At 27.1% G+C, this 19759-nt stretch overlaps 4 protein-coding genes across 10 annotated transcripts in view; 2 read left to right on the top strand and 2 right to left on the bottom strand.

Moving 5' to 3' along the window:
* Window positions 1-1043: 1043 nt before the first annotated feature.
* Window positions 1044-5486, top strand: LOC123263533 (SH3 domain-containing kinase-binding protein 1-like). The gene is made up of 6 exons (XM_044726387.1): window positions 1044-1202; window positions 1368-1814; window positions 3220-3789; window positions 4383-4484; window positions 4564-4854; window positions 4911-5486. Exons 1-6 carry the CDS (start codon window positions 1044-1046, stop codon window positions 5013-5015), a joined length of 1674 nt encoding a protein of 557 aa, XP_044582322.1. The 3' UTR covers window positions 5016-5486.
* The window catches only part of LOC123263610 (adenylate kinase isoenzyme 1), a 24184-nt gene continuing 9293 nt past the window's right edge, over window positions 4869-19759 (bottom strand). The window contains exons 1-6 of one of the 7 annotated variants that reach the window (XM_044726510.1): window positions 12360-12418; window positions 11860-12254; window positions 11656-11778; window positions 10131-10316; window positions 9861-9934; window positions 4869-4908 (exon numbers count right to left, since the gene is read on the bottom strand). In XM_044726510.1, coding sequence (XP_044582445.1) covers window positions 9863-9934; window positions 10131-10316; window positions 11656-11778; window positions 11860-12051 — 573 coding nt within the window. In that variant the 5' untranslated portion in view covers window positions 12052-12254; window positions 12360-12418 and the 3' untranslated portion in view covers window positions 4869-4908; window positions 9861-9862. Of the gene's footprint in view, window positions 4909-9859; window positions 9935-10130; window positions 10317-11655; window positions 11779-11859; window positions 12255-12310; window positions 12419-12735; window positions 12746-13312; window positions 13429-13636; window positions 13861-13929; window positions 14335-16231; window positions 16243-19759 lie in introns of those variants that run through there. The other 6 variants (XM_044726511.1, XM_044726512.1, XM_044726508.1 and 3 more) reach the window with 6 other exon arrangements.
* On the bottom strand, window positions 8357-9720 carry LOC123263586. Its single transcript, XM_044726479.1, has 3 exons — window positions 9255-9720; window positions 8701-8934; window positions 8357-8638 (listed from the first exon to the last, which is right to left on the bottom strand). The coding sequence occupies exons 1-3, from the start codon at window positions 9607-9609 to the stop codon at window positions 8430-8432; spliced, it is 798 nt and encodes a 265-aa protein (XP_044582414.1). The 5' UTR covers window positions 9610-9720; the 3' UTR covers window positions 8357-8429.
* Window positions 15365-19759, top strand: part of LOC123263522 (bifunctional 3'-phosphoadenosine 5'-phosphosulfate synthase) — a 6735-nt gene continuing 2340 nt past the window's right edge. The window contains exons 1-3 of the mRNA XM_044726367.1: window positions 15365-15667; window positions 15931-16074; window positions 17527-18194. Of these exons, the coding sequence (XP_044582302.1) occupies window positions 15629-15667; window positions 15931-16074; window positions 17527-18194 (851 nt within the window). The 5' untranslated portion in view covers window positions 15365-15628. The remainder of the gene's footprint in view (window positions 15668-15930; window positions 16075-17526; window positions 18195-19759) is intronic.

The following is a 19759-nucleotide window of genomic DNA, read 5'->3' as shown; positions in this document are numbered from 1 at the left end:
TATATCAAAAATTGATGTGGGTACTCAAATGAAAGGTCTTGATGAATGTAACAACGAGATGAGCTTATATCTTTAAAAATGTCAGTAATTAAGAAATGACCTTGTATTTTGTGAACTATTGACATTTTTAAAGATATAAGCTCATTCTGACATTACACTCATTAAGACCTTTCATTTGAGTACCCACATCGATTTTTCATATATTTTTCATATTTACATATATATAATGTATATAAATATATGAAATATATATCAAAAATTAATGTGGGTACTCAAATGAAAGGTCTTGATGAATGTAACAACGGGATGAGCTTATATCTTTAAAAATGTCGGTAATTAAGAAATGACCTTGTATCTTGTGAACTATTGACATTTTTAAAGATATAAGCTCATTCTGACATTACACTCATTAAGACCTTTCATTTGAGTACCCACATCGATTTTTCATATATTTTTCATATTTACATATATATAATGTATATAAATATATGAAATATACGAAAAATTGATGTGGGTACTCAAATGAAAGGTCTCGATGAGAGTAACATCAGGATGAGCTTATATCTTCAAGAACTTCAATATTTAAGAAATGACATTGTATCTTGTGAACTATTGACATTTTTTAAATTATCAGCTCATCCTGACATTATACTCATCAAGACCTTTCATTTGAGTACCCATATCAATTTTTCATATATTTTATATATTTCTATATATCACATATATGTATATATGAGAAATATATCAAAAATGCAAGTGGGTACTCAAATGAAAGCTCTTGACGAGTGTAACATCAGGATGAGCTTATATTTTAACAAAAATCATTATTTAATTTTTATAGTTTCATTATAAAAAATTATTATATTATAATTAAAATAATAATAAACTAAAGTATTGATTCGACCTTTTTTCATCCCGAAGAGTGAAGGTAACCTAATAATAATCCATTAATAATTTTTTTTTTTTTTTTTTTATATAGGTTTAATGGTGAATCAAGTGTACAATAGTCGAGTGGGTTGTAAGGATACAGGAATCAATAAATAATGGAAGCCCTAGTTGAGTTTAATTATGTCGCACAGGAACCCGATGAACTGACAATAAGAAAAGGAGATATTATTAAAGATGTCAAAATAATGTCTGAAGGCTGGTGGGAAGGCACACTCAGAGATAAGCGCGGAATGTTTCCTGATAACTTTGTCAAGGTAAGTTTTATTCATTAAAAAAAGAAATAATTAATTATTAATTAATTAATTATTAATTAATTAATTATTAATTAATTAATTGATAATTAATTAATTATTTAATTATTTGATAAATAATTAATTAATTAATAATAGTTAATTATTAATTATTGATGACTTGTTAAGGTGTTGGAGCCAAGCGGTGGAGTGAAAAGTGAAGTTAGTGTTGAGGTTAAGAAAGAATTAGTGACACTCCGAAACGGTTCTTGTGGAAATAGTAATAATAGTAATAATAATAATAATAGTAGTAGTAATAATAATAGTGGGAATAGTTCAACTAGTAAGTGGTGCAAAGTGCTGTTTAGTTATGACCCGTGCAATGAAGATGAACTAGCCTTGGCTCCAAATGACATGGTCGAATATTTGGGACAGGTTGAAGAGGGCTGGTGGACTGGGCGGCTCAGAGGACGGGTCGGAGTCTTTCCTTCTAATTTTGTCTCTGCTCCGGCTCCGGCTGAGGACACCAAGGAGATGTGTCTGGTGCTCTTTTCTTATAAAGCTGCTAATGAGGATGAACTGACACTTGCTGAAGGCGAAATTGTTACTTTGATCTCCAGGGATGCGCCTGATAAGGTTTGTTTGTTTGTTTTTTTTTATTTTATTTTAGCAATTTTTTTTAATTTTTGACCACGAAATTTTAGTAAAAAATTATTTTTTTAATGTTTGATCCTTAAACTAAAGCTAAAAATTAATTTTAAAAATTTTTGAGCCCAAAGTTTTAGTAAAAAATTAATTTTTTAATATTTGATTCCACAATTAATGTTAAAAATTAAATTTTTAAATTTTTGAGCATGAAATTCTAGTAAAAAAGTAATTTTTCAATATTTGATCCCACAATTAATGTTAGAAATTAATTTTTAAAATTTTTGAGCCCATAATTAATGTTAAAAATTAATTTTTTTAATTTTTGAGCCCAAATTGTTAGTAAAAAATTATTTTTTTAACATTTGATTCCATAATTGATGTTAAAGATTAATTTTTTAATTCTTGAGCCCATAATTAATGTCAAAAATTAATTCTTTTTAAGTTTAATCCTTAAACTAAAGCTAAAAATTGAATTTTTTGATTTTTGAGCCCAAAATTTTAGTCAAGAATATATTTTTTAATTCTTGAGCCCATAATTAATGCTGAAAATTACTTTTTAATGTTTAATCCCACAATTAATGTTCAAAATTAATTTTTTTTAATTTTTGAGTCCAAAATTAATGTTAAAAATTACTTGTTTAAATTTTTGCGCCCAAAATTGAAGAATAATTTGATTTTTTTTAATGCTTAAGCTCATAATTAATGTTAAAAATTAATTTTTAATATTTGATCACACAATTAATGTTGAAAATGAACTTTTTTCAATTTTTGAGCCCAAAATTAGTGCTAAAATTTAATTTTTTCAATGTTTGATCCCTAAACTAATATTAAAAATTAATTGTTTTAATTTTTGAGCTCATAATTAATGTTAAAAGTTAACCTTTTTTAATTTTTGAGCCGATAATTGATGTTAAAGATTAATTTTTAATATTTGATCCTACAATTAATACAAAAAATTAATATTTTTAATTTTTGAGCCCAAAATTATATTATAAATGAATTTTTCAATACTTGAGCCCACTGTCAATGTTAAAAATTAATTTTATTAATTTTGAGCCCAAAATTTTAGTAAAGAATTAATTTTCTAATTCTTGAACCCATAATTAATGTTAAAAATTAATTCTTTTAATACTTGAGCCCAAAATTTTAATAAAAAATTAATTTTTTAATATTTGAGCCTATGATTAATGTTAAAAATTAATTTTTAATATTTGATCCCAAAATTTTATTTAAAAATTAACTTTTCAATACTTAAGCCCATAATTAATGTTGAAAATTGATTTTATTAATTTTTAAGCCCAAAATTATTGTTAAAAATTAATTTTATAAAAAATTAACTTATAAAAATTCATTAAAAATAATTAAATAATTATCAATATTTTAAAAATTTCAGGGATGGTGGAAAGGTGAATTGCGTGGAAAAATAGGTTTATTCCCCGACAATTTCGTAAAAGTAATCCAAGGAAAAAAATCACCCCACCAAGAAGAAGTCAACAAAGTAAGACCATTGGAACTGAACCGCGGATTGAAGAGTACCAACACCAGCACCAGCACTAGCACCAGCACCAGCACCAGCACTAGTAGCAGCTCAAAGCTGTGGAATACTGGAAAGAAGGGAGAGAAAGCTTACGCCAGGAAGAGCCTGGACACCCGGACGGCGAACGCCGACCGGAAAAGTGTCAGTCCCATATCTCCAGTGCTAGGATCTTCTTCGAGTTCTTCCTCGACTTTGCCGGAGAAGAAAGTCGCTTCCTCGCCAATCTCTCCGGGGATCAAGCGGCTTATCAAGTGTGAGGATGTCAGTCCTTCTCAGGTCGACTCTGGGGATCATAATGAGGGGATTGATGAGGAACTTGATGGGGTTGAGAGGGAAGAAGATACTCCATTGCTTCATCTTACTGCGTCGAGAGTTAAAGCTCCTAGGAGGCGATTGCCTTCTAGTCATCATCGTCAGACTAGCACTGTAATTATTATTATCTATATTATTAAAAAAATAAGAAAAATTTTGCCTCAGGATGCATAATTAAGAAATTACCTTGTATCTTGGGAAATATTGACATTTTTAAAGATATAAGCTCACCCTGATGTTACACTCATCAAGACCTTTCATTTGAGTACCCACATCAATTTTTCATATATTTATATATATTATATATATGTATATATGAAAAATATATCAAAAATTGATGTGGGTACTCAAATGAAAGGTCTTGATGAGTGTAACATCGAAATGAGCTTATATCTTTAAAATATACATTATATATATTACATAATTAAAAAATGACCTTGTATCTTGTGAAATATTGACATTTTTAAAGATATAAGCTCATCTTGATGTTATACTCATCGAGACCTTTCATTTGAGTACCCACATCAATTTTTCATATATTTTATATACATATATATCATATATATGTATATATGAAAAATATATCAAAAATGCATGTGGGTACTCAAATGAAAGCTCTTGATTAGGGTAACATCAAGATGAGCTTATATCTTCAAAATTATTATTATTGTTATTATTATTATTAAAATACTGAATTTCAAAAACAGGAAAATTCTATCACAAACGGAGCAATTGACACAGTAGACCAATCCAGAAACGACGACTCTGAAACAGGATCCGGAAAAAATCGCCAACCCGTCCCACCATGGGTAACCCAAACTTAACCTCAACATCTTAATAATAAAAAATAAAAACAATTTTAATCAAAAATTATTCAAAAAATTACAGATAGAGGAACTAAAATTCAACCAGAAAAAAATCCTATCAACAGACAAGCCGGACAAAGCCGAAGTAAAAAAAGAAATGAACCACTCACACGAGAACCACTCACCGGTCCAAAATCCCGAAGCCCCGGAACAGTTCTCAGAACCGGGGTTCCAGGAACTTCAGCGCCTCCAGAACAAAGACAGCAGTTCCGGGTACCAACGCAGCAATTCTCACCTCGCTGGTCCAGTTTCTCCAACCTCTGGAACTCCAGCTTACGTTCCTTACCGCCTTTACAGCCAGTTACTTGAACGGGTAATTATAATTAATTATTTATAATTAATAATTATTTAAATAATTATTTTCTTTAGGTTGCCACACTCGAAGAAAGACAAACAGTATTACAACGAATGGTGGTTCAATTGTCCGAGCAAGTGGGCCCTCTGTTGACAAATTCATCTGGCAATAAATCTTAATTATAATTATAATAATAATAAATCTTCATTTAATTATTATTATTATTTTTAGAAGAAAATAGGTAGCATTTGATAAGTATTTAAATAATATAACATTCTACTGTATTCGCGCCGAGAAATTACAACTAGCGCCAGGCGGCGGTTCCGAGAACTTCACTAATAAGGAACTCCGTATAATTATATATCGGAGCGGATATTTGAATATTTTACCAATAATTATAATTTTTTTTTATCAATTTATTATTATCCCCAGACTGTCGATACGTGAAACATATTAAAATCGAATTTTATTACGATATATTTATTAGTGGATTTAATATTGATATAATTATACATAAATCATTTGTCGGTTAGTTGAGATTAATTTTGTTGGTTATGTACAACGAGTTGGCAACTATTTTATTCAATTTATTTTAGGATTTTTTGAAAGTGTCTTGAAGATTTTTATTTTAAATTTTTTACTCCGTCCAATTATTCTGGTTGTATTAATTATATTGTTCTTTCTTATTAAAAAAAAATTAATTAATTTTTTATTAGTAATTTTTTTAATTAATTATTTTAAATAATTTTTTAAATTAATTATTATAACTAATTTTTTTATTAATTATTTTAATTAATTTTTAAAATTAATTATAATTAATTATTCAAATTAATTATAATTAATTTTTTAACTAATGTTTCAAATTAATTATTATAATTAATTTTTTTAATTAATTTTTCAAATTAATTATTGTACTAATTTTTCAAATTAATTACTATAATTAATTTTTAAAATTAATTATTGTAATTAATTTTTCAAATTAATTATTATAATTAATTTTATAAATGAATCATTTTAATTAATTTTTTAAAATCATTATTGTAATTAATTTTTAAAATTAATTATTTTAATGAATTATTAAAAAAATTTTTTTTCTATCAATTAAAAATTAATTAATTAATAATTAATAAAACATTTATTTAAAATTAATAATTGATTTTTTTAACAACTAAAAAAATTATTTGAAAAAAAATTAATTAAAAAAAATAATTGAAAAAATTAATTAAATAATTTTTTTTTTTTTTCAAACAGTGCCAATACAATTTTTTTTTTTATAACTTCAAGACTTGATTAGCATTTAATATTTATTATTGGTGCTAAAAAAACCACGCCCAGTAATTATTTCAATTTTCATTGTGCATTTAATAACAATTTTAATTTTAGTAAATTAATTAATTAAATAATTGTAAAAGTAAAAAAAAACATTCCTTAAAATTTTTAAAACCGTGATAATTTCATCTTTTGTATTTTTATATAATAAAACTCGCTGGCTCGGATTTATCTTAAAATAATAATAATTAAAAAATAGATAATGATGATTATAATTCAAATATTTTGCACGATAAAAATAATTCCAATTGCTATTTAAAATGAATATTATATCGCGTACTTAATATTGAATTTAAATTAAATATGATTAATTGCTATTAATGATAATAACTGATAACTACTATGTACATATGACGATAACAATAATAATATATTCTTTATGATCATTACTAAATCTATATAAATAAATAAATATATATATTATTTTATTTTATTGAAATAAAATGTGAAATTTTACCACAGTGTAAATATTTCAGTGTAATAAATTTTATTTATCTTGAAATTTATAATTATTATTATTAAATAATTAAGAAATTACCTTGTATCTTGTGAAATATTGACATTTTTAAAGATATAAGCTCATCCTGAGATTACTCTCATCGAGACCTTTCATTTGAGTACCCACATCAATTTTTGATATATTTTTCATATATACATATATATAATATATATAAATATATAAAATATATGAAAAATTGATGTGGGTACCAAATGAAAGGTCTTGATTAGCGTAACATCAGGATGAGTTTATATCTTTAAAAATTTCAGTAATTAAGAAATGACCTTGTATCTTGTAAACTGTTGGCATTTTCAAAGATATTAGCTCATTTTGATATTACACGCATTAAGACCTTTCATTTAAGTACCCACATCAATTTTTCATATATTTTATATATTTATATATATGTATATATTAAAAATATATAAAAAATGCATGTGGGTACTCAAATGAAAGCTCTTGAGGAGTGTAACATCAGGATGAGCTTATATCTTTAAAAATGTCAGTAATTAAGAAATCACCAAGTATCTTGTGAACTACTGACATTTTTAAAGATATAAGCTCATCCTGAGATTACTCTCATCGAGACCTTTTATTTGAGTATCCACATCAATTTTTCATATATTTTATATATTTATATATATTACATATATGTATATATGAAAAATATATAAAAAATGCATGTGGGTACTCAAATGAAAGGTCTTGATTAGCGTAACATCAGGATGAGTTTATATCTTTAAAAATTTCAGTAATTAAGAAATGACCCTGTATCTTGTAAACTGTTGACATTTTCAAAGATATTAGCTCATTTTGATATTACACGCATTAAGACCTTTCATTTAAGTACCCACATCAATTTTTCATATATTTTATATATTTATATATATGTATATATTAAAAATATATAAAAAATGCATGTGGGTACTCAAATGAAAGCTCTTGAGGAGTGTAACATCAGGATGAGCTTATATCTTTAAAAATGTCAGTAATTAAGAAATCACCAAGTATCTTGTGAACTACTGACATTTTTAAAGATATAAGCTCATCCTGATGTTACACTCATCGAGACCTTTTATTTGAGTATCCACATCAATTTTTCATATATTTTATATATTTATATATATTACATATATGTATATATGAAAAATATATAAAAAATGCATGTGGGTACTCAAATGAAAGGTCTTGATTAGCGTAACATCAGGATGAGTTTATATCTTTAAAAATTTCAGTAATTAAGAAATGACCCTGTATCTTGTAAACTGTTGACATTTTCAAAGATATTAGCTCATTTTGATATTACACGCATTAAGATCTTTCATTTAAGTACCCACATCAATTTTTCATATATTTTATATATTTATATATATATTATATATATGTATATATCAAAAATATATAAAAAATTGCATGTGGGTACTCAAATGAAAGCTCTTGAGGACTGTAACATCAGGATGAGTTTATATCTTTAAAAATGTCAGTAATTAAGAAATTACCAAGTATCTTGTGAACTACTGACATTTTTAAAGATATAAGCTCATCCTGATGTTACACTCATCGAGACCTTTCATTTGAGTATCCACATCAATTTTTCATATATTTTATATATTTATATATATTACATATATGTATATATGAAAAATATATCAAAAATGCATGTGGGTACTCAAATGAAAGGTCTCGATGAGTGTAACATCAGGATGAGCTTATATCTTTAAAAATGTCAATAGTTAAGAATGTATAGTCCAATTTAAGAAAAAAATCATAAAAATGATAAATCTTTTTTACTAATCTTGACTCTTGGCAGTATCTCACAAATAAACGGCAAAGATTGAGAGCAAGGTAACACTCGCCACGCAGGTGTTTTATCGCTTATCAGCGATTTGGTAACAATCAAACCCACACATCCTCTTGAGGCAGAAGGCTCTCCTTTGTTCCACCCGCGATAATCGAAACAGTTTAATGGCTCATCTATTCAAATAAAATCAAAATAATTATTATTATTCTGATAATTGTACATTTTTATTACTCACCAAATTCATTTTTCCAAATACGGTCCCTGCTGCTCCGACGATTACTCAGTCCCACAAATACCGGGGTATTATGGGTGATAAATTTAGCGAGGCCTTCGGTTCTTTCTTCGCTGATAATATGTGCCAATTTTCCGTTTACTTCCTCACATGTTTTCTTTGCGTCTGTGTAATTTTTAGATTCTTCTGAGATAATAAATACGCCTACTCTCGGCAAACACTTTACTGTTATATTTACTTACATAATGAAAAAAAAAAATATTATTTTTTAAACATCTTTACAATTTAAAAATTAAAAAAAAAAAATTTTTTTATGAATTTTAATTTTTTAAAATTAAATAATAAATTCTTTTTTTTAAATAAAATTAGAAAAAAAAAATTTTTAACTAAGAAATTCATAAATTTCGTTAGAAAAAATCTTTACAATTAAAAAATTTATAAATTTCATTAAAATAAATTTTTAAATTAAAAAATTCATAAATTTAAATAAAAATTAATTTTATAAATTAAAAATTTATAAATTTTAATAATAATAAATAAATTATAATTTTAATTACCAGGATATAAATATCGTGGGTACAAACTATAATAATTATATTTATTATCACGTATAAGTGAACTAAAAGAATTTATTTCAGGACATTCTAGTAATTGACAGTTTAATTTTTTATTATTATTATTTTTATTTTTGAAGAAATTAAAGGCCAATGCTTTGCGCGTTATTGCTAATTTTTGGCATTCTATCAATGACAATTTTTTTTCAAGAATTACACTTTTAATTGACCGTGAATTTTTTATTAATTCATATTGAGGTACTAGATCGTTGTTATTTACTGTAAAGCATTTATTAGCTTCAATAAATTTTAATAGTAAGTTAAATAAATAAATATATAATTTAATTCGATGTAACATTTTAAGTTTTAAAAAATACTGAGTTATTTTTTAAATCTCAACATTGATATATATTTTTTATTAATTTTTTTTTTTTTTTTTTTTTTCTAATAACAGGAAATATTTGTGCAATTATCTAATAATGGCAATTAGACGGCCTTGAGTTTGATTAACATAATGAGCGCGTGTTGTAATTTATCCTATTTATCCATACCAAGGTTTTTTTATTTTTCAGGTCCATTTTTTTATTTTATTAATGATAATTTAATTATTTTTATGAGAATAAAGGCTCGAGGGCTTTTGAGGCCTCGTCAAAAATACTCTCCACTGCACCTTCAGCGGTAATCTAAAAATAAATTATATTTAATTTGAGATTTTTATTTTTGTAAAATAAAAAGTAAAAAAAAAATTTTTTTTGTGAATACAATCAATAATTTTTAAATATGTAAAATTTTTTTTAAATTAAAATAAATTTATTTTATAACTTTTAAATTAAAATGAATTTATTTTATAATTTTAAAATTATAAAATAATAATTTTACCTTGACAACTTTGTCTTTATAATGTTCAACAATTTTACTATTTTTTTCATTGAAAATTTCTATCCTTTTGACAATTGTTTCCTCGTTGTCATCCGCTCGACCGGAAACAGCAGCTCGGCCTAGTAATCTTGTTTTCATTGTTTCATTTTTTACGTCAAAAAATAATATTAGGTCTACTGGACAAACCTTTATGATAATAATAAATTTTTAGTTAAAATTTTGTTAAACTGTACTGTACTTTCTTAAATATTGACGTTTTTAAAGATATAAGCTCATCCTGATGTTACACTCATCAAGACCTTTCATTTGAGTACCCACATGCAATTTTGATATATTTTTCATATATACATATATATAATATATATAAATATATAAAATATATGGAAAGTTGATGTGGGTACTCAAATGAAAAGTCTCGATGAGTGTAAAATCAGGATGATCTTACATCTTTAAAAATGTCAATAGTTCACAAGATACAAGGTCATTTCTTAATTATTGATATTCTTTAAGATAGAAGCTCATCCCGATGTTACTCTCATCAAGACCTTTCATTTGAGTACCCACATGCTTTTTTGATATATTTTTCATATATACATATATGTGATATATATAAATATATGAAAAATTGATGTGGGTACTCAAATGAAAGATCTCGATGAATGTAACGTAAAAATGAGCTTATATTTTTAAAAATGTCAATAGTTCACAAGATACTAGATAATTTCTTAATTACTGAAATTTTTAAAGATATAAGCTCATTTCGATGTTCCACTCGTCAGGAGCTTTCATTTGAGTACCCACATGCATTTTTTATATATTTTTCATATATACATATATATAATATATATATAAAATATATGAAAAATGCATGTGGGTACTCAAATGAAAGCTCTCGATGAGCGTAATATCAGGATGAGCTTATATTTTTAAAAATGTCAATAGTTCATAAAATACGAGGTCATTTCTTAATTACTGACATTTTCAAAGATATAAGCTCATCTCAATGTTAAACTCATCAAGAGCTTTCATTTGAGTACCCACATGCATTTTTGATATATTTTTCATATATACATATATATAATATATATAAATATATAAAATATATGAAAAATTGATGTGGGTACTCAAATGAAAGGTCTTGAAGAGTGTAACATCAAGATGAGCTTATATTTTTAAAAATGTCAATAGTTCATAAAATACGAGGTCATTTCTTAATAACTGACATTTTTAAAGATATAAGCTCATCCCAATGTTAAACTCATCAAGAGTTTTCATTTGAGTACCCACATGCATTTTTGATATATTTTTCATATATACATATATGTAATATATATATAAATATATAAAATATATGAAAAATTGATGTGGGTACTCAAATGAAAGGTCTCGATGAGTGTAATCTCAGGATGAGCTTATATCCTTAAAAATGTCAATATTTCACAAGATACAAGGTCATTTCCTAATTATGTATCCTGGAGACTTTTCTTATCCTCTTAATAATATAAATAATAATAAAAATACTCACATCTTTTTCAAACTGTATCCCTTGTTCCAATTCCCTAGGATATCCATCAATAAGAAATCCCTTAATATTTCCATCTCCCCTCGCTTTATCCATCCGCTCTTTAATCAATGACAGCACCACATCCTAAAACAATAAACTTCATAATCAAATCTATTTTAACCCAAAATTATTAAAAAATTACTAATAAAAAAAAAATTAACTCACCGTAGGCACAAAAAGTCCTTTAGACATTAATTCCTGTAGCGACGCACCTCGAGGACTTCCACTGGCAACTTCTTCTCGTAACAAATCCCCGCTGCTAAGATGCAGAAGTCCAAATTTATCAATAATTTTGCTGCATTGAGTCCCTTTTCCACAGCCAGGTCCACCAATTACCCAGATGGTCTTCATTGTCATCAAACTTTTATATTATCCTTATCTAAATAACAACTCAACTGAACTCTCACAGCAGAACTGAGATCCAAGATTGTTAAAACACTCTCGACTGACTAGATCTTAGATCTAAATTGTTGAATTGTTGGCATTGGCCAGTTGCCCGTTTTGCTTCACCTTGAGCTATAGATAAATAAATTAAGCACCACAGAGATCCAATTGTAACTCTAAAAAACAAATTTTTATTTAATTATTAATAAAATAAATAAATATGTATTAATACCTGTCAAAAAATATAATATTTATAATTTTTCAATTAAATTAATAATTACAAAATTATTTTATGTCATACTCAGTTGCTATAGTTACGCCTACATACATATAAAACGTCAGAAAAATCAATTGAGATCACGTGTGATTTTTTTTTTAATAAACACTTGTCAATTTTTTAATTTTTATAACAATAATAATTTTTTTTAATTTTCACGTCAAAAATTTTTTATTAAATTTTTTAATAATTTATAAAAAATTTAATTATTTTTTTTTACTTGTTTAAGAAAATTAAAACAGAGCTGTCATAATAATTTTTAATATTTAATTCCATGTTATTCTATCAAAATAAAATAAATTATTAAACTTAATATTATTTTAACAATTTATAAATATTTATTATGAAAAAAATTGTGTAAAATTTTTAATAATAATTTAATTAAAAAAAATTTTTAAAACAGCTGATTTAAAAAAAAAAACAATAATTTATGAAAATTAAATTGGCCGAAATTTAAAAATTTTTGACAATAATAAAAGAAGCCGAAGTTTTTAATTTTTTTATTTTGCTTAATTTATTAAATTGTAAAAAATTGCACTTATTAGTTAGAAGTTTTTAACAAATGAAAAAAATTTTTTTTTCAATTTTTTTGTAATAATTTTTTAATAAAAAAAAATCATAAAAATTTTTACATGTCGGCTAACTTTATATTCACAAATTTTTGTAATTTATTTTGTTGAAAAATAATTTTTTAAAAATTAACACATGTAGAAAATTTTAAAAATTACACATGGAATTTTTTAAAAATAGTTTCTTAAATCTAATTTTTAATCAATAAAAAAAAATCAAAAATTTTTGAGTGTCGGCTACAATACTAGAGTTAGCCGACATTTTAATTTTTTTTTTTAATAATTAAATTAAAACAAAAAAATATTTTTAAAAAATTTCACTTACAGTTTTTCAAGTTTTTTACAAGTGACATTTTAAAAAAATTTTTTTTAAATAATTATTAAATACAAATCGTATGTGGACCCATGCTGAATCCAAATTAGTAATTTGGAGACCAAAACATTCTTCATAAATTTGTTTGATCTTATCAGATAACGATCTTCGATTCCTTTCCAAATTGAATTCTCCACAATTGTAACAAAATTAATTAGGACTTTTATTAAATAGATGAGAATTACTTCTTGCAATAGTATAAGGTAAAAGCCCCAATAGATGATCACGTACCAGTATATGATCACTCCATGTATTTGTATATCTATATTCACAAATATAGGTATACAAATACATGGAGTGATCATATACTGGTACATGATCATCTATTGGGGCTTTTACCTTACTCTCCAGTAGCCAAGTTTCCCACTCTGAAGAGCTGCAGTCGCTTGATGATGACACCTGCGAGCCTGCTTTCTCACCCTGACCAGACGCTGATACTGGGGCTCCGACTCCCTGCACCGTAAAGTACTCATCACTTGTACCTGCCATGACGGCACACACGCCGTTAACCCAGGGACTCTGCCAGATGGTTCTGTTGCCCACCGTCACCACGTGGAAGTGCCCTGGTTGCAGGCACAAGCAATTAAGTCTTCAAAAGTCAAAAACGAGAGTAAAAAAACAAAAAAAATTACTTTTTTCGGAATTTTCGAGGGTTTGTGTGATTTTTTTACATTTAAAACGGCTCGTGGTCTCAATAAAGTTTCGATTCATATTCAGCGGATCGAAGTACATGAAAATCACGCTTAGTTTCCCTAGCGGTTTTGTAAATGCTGAAAAAATGTCGCAATTATATAGTATTAATGCGGTATTTTTTCAGCATTTTTTCGGTTGTTTTGGTCAGTTTTTTTATCGAAAAATTACGGAACATTTACCGTAAAAATGCCATACATTTACGCTAAAAATTTAGAATATTTACGCTGAAAATGCGGCATATTTACGGTAATAAGGCGGTAAAATGATTGTATTAAAACCATATTTAAAAAATTGTGTAAAATTAAATAACGCTCGGACTGGGATTCGAACCCAGAACCTCCTGAGGACATGTCGGCTACTCTACCATTTGAGATACCCATTCTATATCATTTTGTTTCTGTGCTTATTCTATAAACATTAAGCCACACCGTCCATCTTACGATAAGCATATTTAAAATTAAATAATATAATTATATATGTGAAATAATATAACTTTTCGATTTTAGAAAATTTGCAATTTTCTTAGTGAGAAATTAAAAATTGAAATTAAAATTAGAATATATTTACTTAACATATGTATTATTTTATATTAATTACTGCTAAATACCTAATTAAAAAATAATATTCTACATATTTTTTATTCAAAAACAGTATTTATTTTTGCAAAGTAGCGATGGAGAATAAAAAGCAAAATTTAAAATTTTTCATTTTATTCATTTCTAACATAGAAGTGAACTAAAATAAAACTAAATCTTTAACAATTGTCCATTATGTCAGAAAATATTCGGCAAAATTACTGTATTATTACGGTAATTATTTGGAATTTTTTGGGTAAAATTTGGGCATTAATGCGGTAATTGTATAGTATATTTTTGGTAACTGTACAGCATAAGTGCAGTATATATACTGGATAACTACAGTATAAAAACTGGCCAAAACAACTATAGTTTAACCGCATTATTACCGAATTATAACGGTAAATATACGGCATGAGCATAAATGCCGAAAAATTACGGTATTTTTACGGCATTCTCAAAACCGCGAGGGTTAGTTCCAAAAAATTTTTTTATCATTAAAACTGCCGATTTTCATCATTTTTGCGGTTTTTCGAAGTTTTCTCGAAATTTCGAGGGTGTAGGGGTCAAACTGACCTGGAATTCGGATTTAGCGGACCAAAATACGTACCCTTAGGTAGGTCCGGTCAAATGCACATTCTACTTAATTTTTTTTGTGTGCCGGTGTAATTATTCCAATAAAAAAAAAATCTGAAAATTTTTAAATGACAGCTAATTTAATTTTCATAATAATTTTTAAAAAATTAAAAAAAAAAATCTGTCATACTTACTGAGCAGCTGTTTGGTTTACAATTTAGTTTATAACTCCGCCGCGAGGGGCGCTGAAATCAGTCTCCGAAAAACCCGACATCTCACAAGTTCCCCCTCCGACCTGGTGGCCTAGAATCCGCCGCACGATGACAACACACAACAATTCGAACAAAGAACAAACAAGTTTTCTTTTTCTGACACTGTGCCACGTTAACTATGTTCACTTCCAGTTGATAGCTTAACTATTAGCTAAATATTATCTATTAAACTACCAACTGGACCAGACACTTAGAATATTCACTACTTACTGAAGATGACCACCGACCCAGGTCCCAGCAAGCGGATGATGACTGTAAGTACAATTACAATTGTTAATTATTTATCAAATGTCATTTTTAAAATTTTTTAAATTTTGCCGCTAAATTTTAAGATTTTTTTAACAAATAAATTATGGCGAAAAAAAATTGACGTTTAGAAATTTTTATTTTTTCGAGCGAATTTATTTAGTAAATAAAATTAATAAATTTTCAAGTGACAGATAATTTTAATAAATAAATTATAGCAAGAAAAAATTTTTTTTAATTAATTTTTAAAAAATATTAATTACCTTTATAGACTTGCACAAATGTCTCAGCTCAAGCGCACCACGTATCAAGAGCGAAGCGCGGCCAGAAGCTAGGAACAGTTTTAGGCTTCCGGGGGTGCACTGTGTGGTTGACCGGGCTGTCAGGAGCAGGCAAGACTTCAATAGCGTTCCAGGTAAATTAAAAAAAATTAAATCAGATGATTTTAATAATTTTTTTTTTTATTGAAAAAAATTAGAGTTAAAAATTTGACATTTAGAAAATTTTTAAAATTATACTTACAAAATTTTATTTTTTTACTTGAAATTTAATTGCTGGGTAATTTTAGTAGCATTAATAAAAAAAAGACTAACAACCTTGCAGTCACTACGTGACTGCCGTAGTATATAAATAAATAAAATTTTGCTTTATTAAATAATAATTTTGTTAAATTGCGCTGTACTTTCTTAAATATTGATCTTTTTAAAGATATAAGCTCATCCCGATGTTACACTCATCAAAAGCTTTCATTTGAGTACCCACATGCATTTTTTATATATTTTTCATATATACATATATGTAATATATATAAATATATAAAATATATGAAAAATTGATGTGGATACTCAAATGAAAGGTCTCGATGAGTGTAACATCAGGATGAGCTTATATATTTAAAAATGTCAGTAGTTCACAAGATACTTGGTAATTTCTTAATTACTGACATTTTTAAAGATATAAGCTCATCCTGATGTTACACTCATCAAGAGCTTTCATTTGAGTACCCACATCAATTTTTCATATATTTCTCATATATAAATATATGTGATATGTATAAATATATGAAATATATGAAAAATTGATGTGAGTACTCAAATGAAAGGTCTCGATGAGTGTAACATCAGGATGAGCTTATATCTTTAAAAATGTCAGTAGTTCACATAATACTTGGTAACTTCTTAATTACTGTCATTTTTAAAGATATAAGCTCATCCTGAGGTTACATTCATCAAGGCCTTTCATTTGATTACCCACATGCATTTTTTATATATTTTTCATATATACATATATATAATATACCTAAATATATGAAATATATGAAAAATTGATGTGGGTACTCAAATGAAAGGTCTCGATGAGTGTAACATCAGGATGAGCTTATATCTTTAAAAATGTCAGTAGTTCACATAATACTTGGTAACTTCTTAATTACTGTCATTTTTAAAGATATAAGCTCATCCTGAGGTTACATTCATCAAGGCCTTTCATTTGATTACCCACATGCATTTTTTATATATTTTTCATATATACATATATGGACACTGTTATGCATTAATGTGTTAAGTGCTATGGAAATCCTATGTACTTAACACACTATTGCATAACAGAGTCCATATATAATATACCTAAATATATGAAATATATGAAAAATTGATGTGGGTACTCAAATGAAAGGTCTCGATGAGTGTAACATCAGAATGAGCTTATATCTTTAAAAATGTCAATAGTTCACCAGATACAAGGTCATTTCTTAATTATGTATCCTAGATACAAAATTTTTTTTATTTTCTAAATAATACAGCTTAAATCTGACATCTACAAATTTTAATAATTTTCTTTAAATCGACTAACTTAATTATTATTTTAGGTGGAAGCCATCTTGGTGGAGCGAGGCCTAGCGGCTTACGGACTGGACGGAGACAATGTTCGTACCGGGTTGAACTGCAACCTGGGCTTCAGTCCGGAGGACCGTAAGGAGAACATCCGTCGAGTAGCAGAAGTCTCGAAGCTCTTCGCGGACAGCGGGCAGATCTGTCTCTGCAGTTTCGTCTCTCCGTTCGAGGCCGACCGCCAGATGGCCAGGAGGATCCACAAGGACTTTGACATTCCATTCTTCGAAGTGTTCGTCGACACTCCGTTGAACATCTGCGAGGCCAGAGATACCAAGGGCTTGTATAAAAAAGCCAGGCTGGGGACTATCAAGGGATTCACCGGAATCGACCAGGAGTATGAGAGGCCGAGCAAGCCCGAGCTGGTGGTCACTACTGTCGGCTGCTCGGTCGAAGAGTCTGCGGCTAAGATCATTGACCTGCTCGAGAGGGAGTTTATTATTCCCCGGCAAAAAGAGCAGGTCGTCCAGGAGCTGTTTGTTCCTCTAGAAAGGGTTCACAAGGCTAAGCACGAGGCTCAGTCGCTTGTGGATGTTGAGATAGGTCAGGTTGACCTTCAGTGGCTTCAAGTTCTTGCTGAGGGCTGGGCCAGTCCTCTAACAGGCTTCATGAGAGAGGATCAGTATCTTCAGACACAACATTTCAGGTTTGTTTATGTTCTAAAATATTTTTAATTAATAAATTATAAAAAAAATTCTATATCTAGAGATTAAAAAAAATGGTTTAAAAATGAAATTATAAATTACGAGTAACCTTGCAGCCACTATGTGACTGCCGTGATTTGTCAACTATAAATAAACAAAAATTTAGCCTTATTTAAAACTCTTAAAGAGTTCATTTATAATTTTCAACGTTAGATCTTTGTGTGAGTCTGAATTAATGTAAATTACGGCGAATCCTGATGAATTAGATCTTTTCGTATGTGTCCCTTAATTTGGAACTAAATTTTTTGAAATTATTTTTCAATACTTCAAAGTATCTACGACCTATTTCACAACAAAATTCATAAATTTGAAACTTTTAATTAGTACTTTTAATAATTAATATCCAAATTTTTAATTAAGATCCTTTTTTCTGTCATTAATAACATAGATTATAATTTTGACGAAAAAAATGTTAATATATACCCTGGAAATTTATTTCTACTAGCGAGAGGAATCAGCGTCACTTTTCCACCTAACGGTGATTTTTAGAACTAAAATTTTTTTAATTATATTTAGATACTTTAAAGTATCTACGACCTATTTCACAACAAAATTCATAAATTTGGAACTTTTATTTAGTACTTTTAATAATTAATGTCCCAATTTTTTTTTTTTTAGTCATTAATAATATGGATTAAAATTTTGACTAAAAAAGTGTTGACATATACCCTGGAAATTTATTTCTGCAAGCGAGAAAGAACAGCGCCACTTTTCCGCCTAGCGGTGATTTTTGAAACTAAATTTTTTTTAATTATTTTTCGATACTTCAAAGTATCTACGACCTATTTCACAACAAAATTTGGTAATCGGAAAAAATAGACTCGAAAAAAATTTTTAAATTATGAAAAATTCATATTATTTCATTAAAATTATTATTAAATAAAAATTATAATAATAATAATAATTTAATAAATCTTAAATAACATGAATTTTTCATGACTTTAAAATTTTTTCCAGGTCTTTTTTTTTCGGGTCTATTTTTTCCGGGATTCAATTCGCTCAAATTAATCCCGTCTTTTCCTCTGTGTCCTTGAATTTCAGCGAATTAAGGCAAATTCTGATGAATTAGACCTTCGTTTCTGTGTGTCTGAATTTGTGTGAATTACGGCGAATAATTCAAGGCAAATAATTTGTAAATTCGAACATTCGCACACTTCTACTTTTATTCTTTCTAACCCTAAAATGTTCGCCGTAGTATCAAAACTTAAACCTTAAAATATTATAAAGAGGTAAAATTTTATTGTATGTTTGTTCGTTTAAATTGAATCGGCTCCAAATCTACTGAACCGATTTAGAAAATTTTTTCTCCTTTGGAAAGCTACACTATTTCCGGATGACATAGATTATATTATATCTAGGCTATGATTAATTAAAAAATTTTTATTAAATGCCCGTGCGAAGCTGGGTGACCTGCTAGCAATATAATAACAATAAAAATAATTTAATTAATAATAGCTCACAATATAATTAAAATCAAAATAATATAATTAATTGTAGCTTACAATAT

Source organism: Cotesia glomerata, linkage group LG4, assembly GCF_020080835.1.
Source record: "Cotesia glomerata isolate CgM1 linkage group LG4, MPM_Cglom_v2.3, whole genome shotgun sequence".
Lineage (NCBI taxonomy): Eukaryota > Metazoa > Arthropoda > Insecta > Hymenoptera > Braconidae > Cotesia > Cotesia glomerata.
The sequence above is the reverse complement of the archived record's forward strand: the minus strand, read 5'-3'. Positions and strand labels throughout refer to the sequence as shown.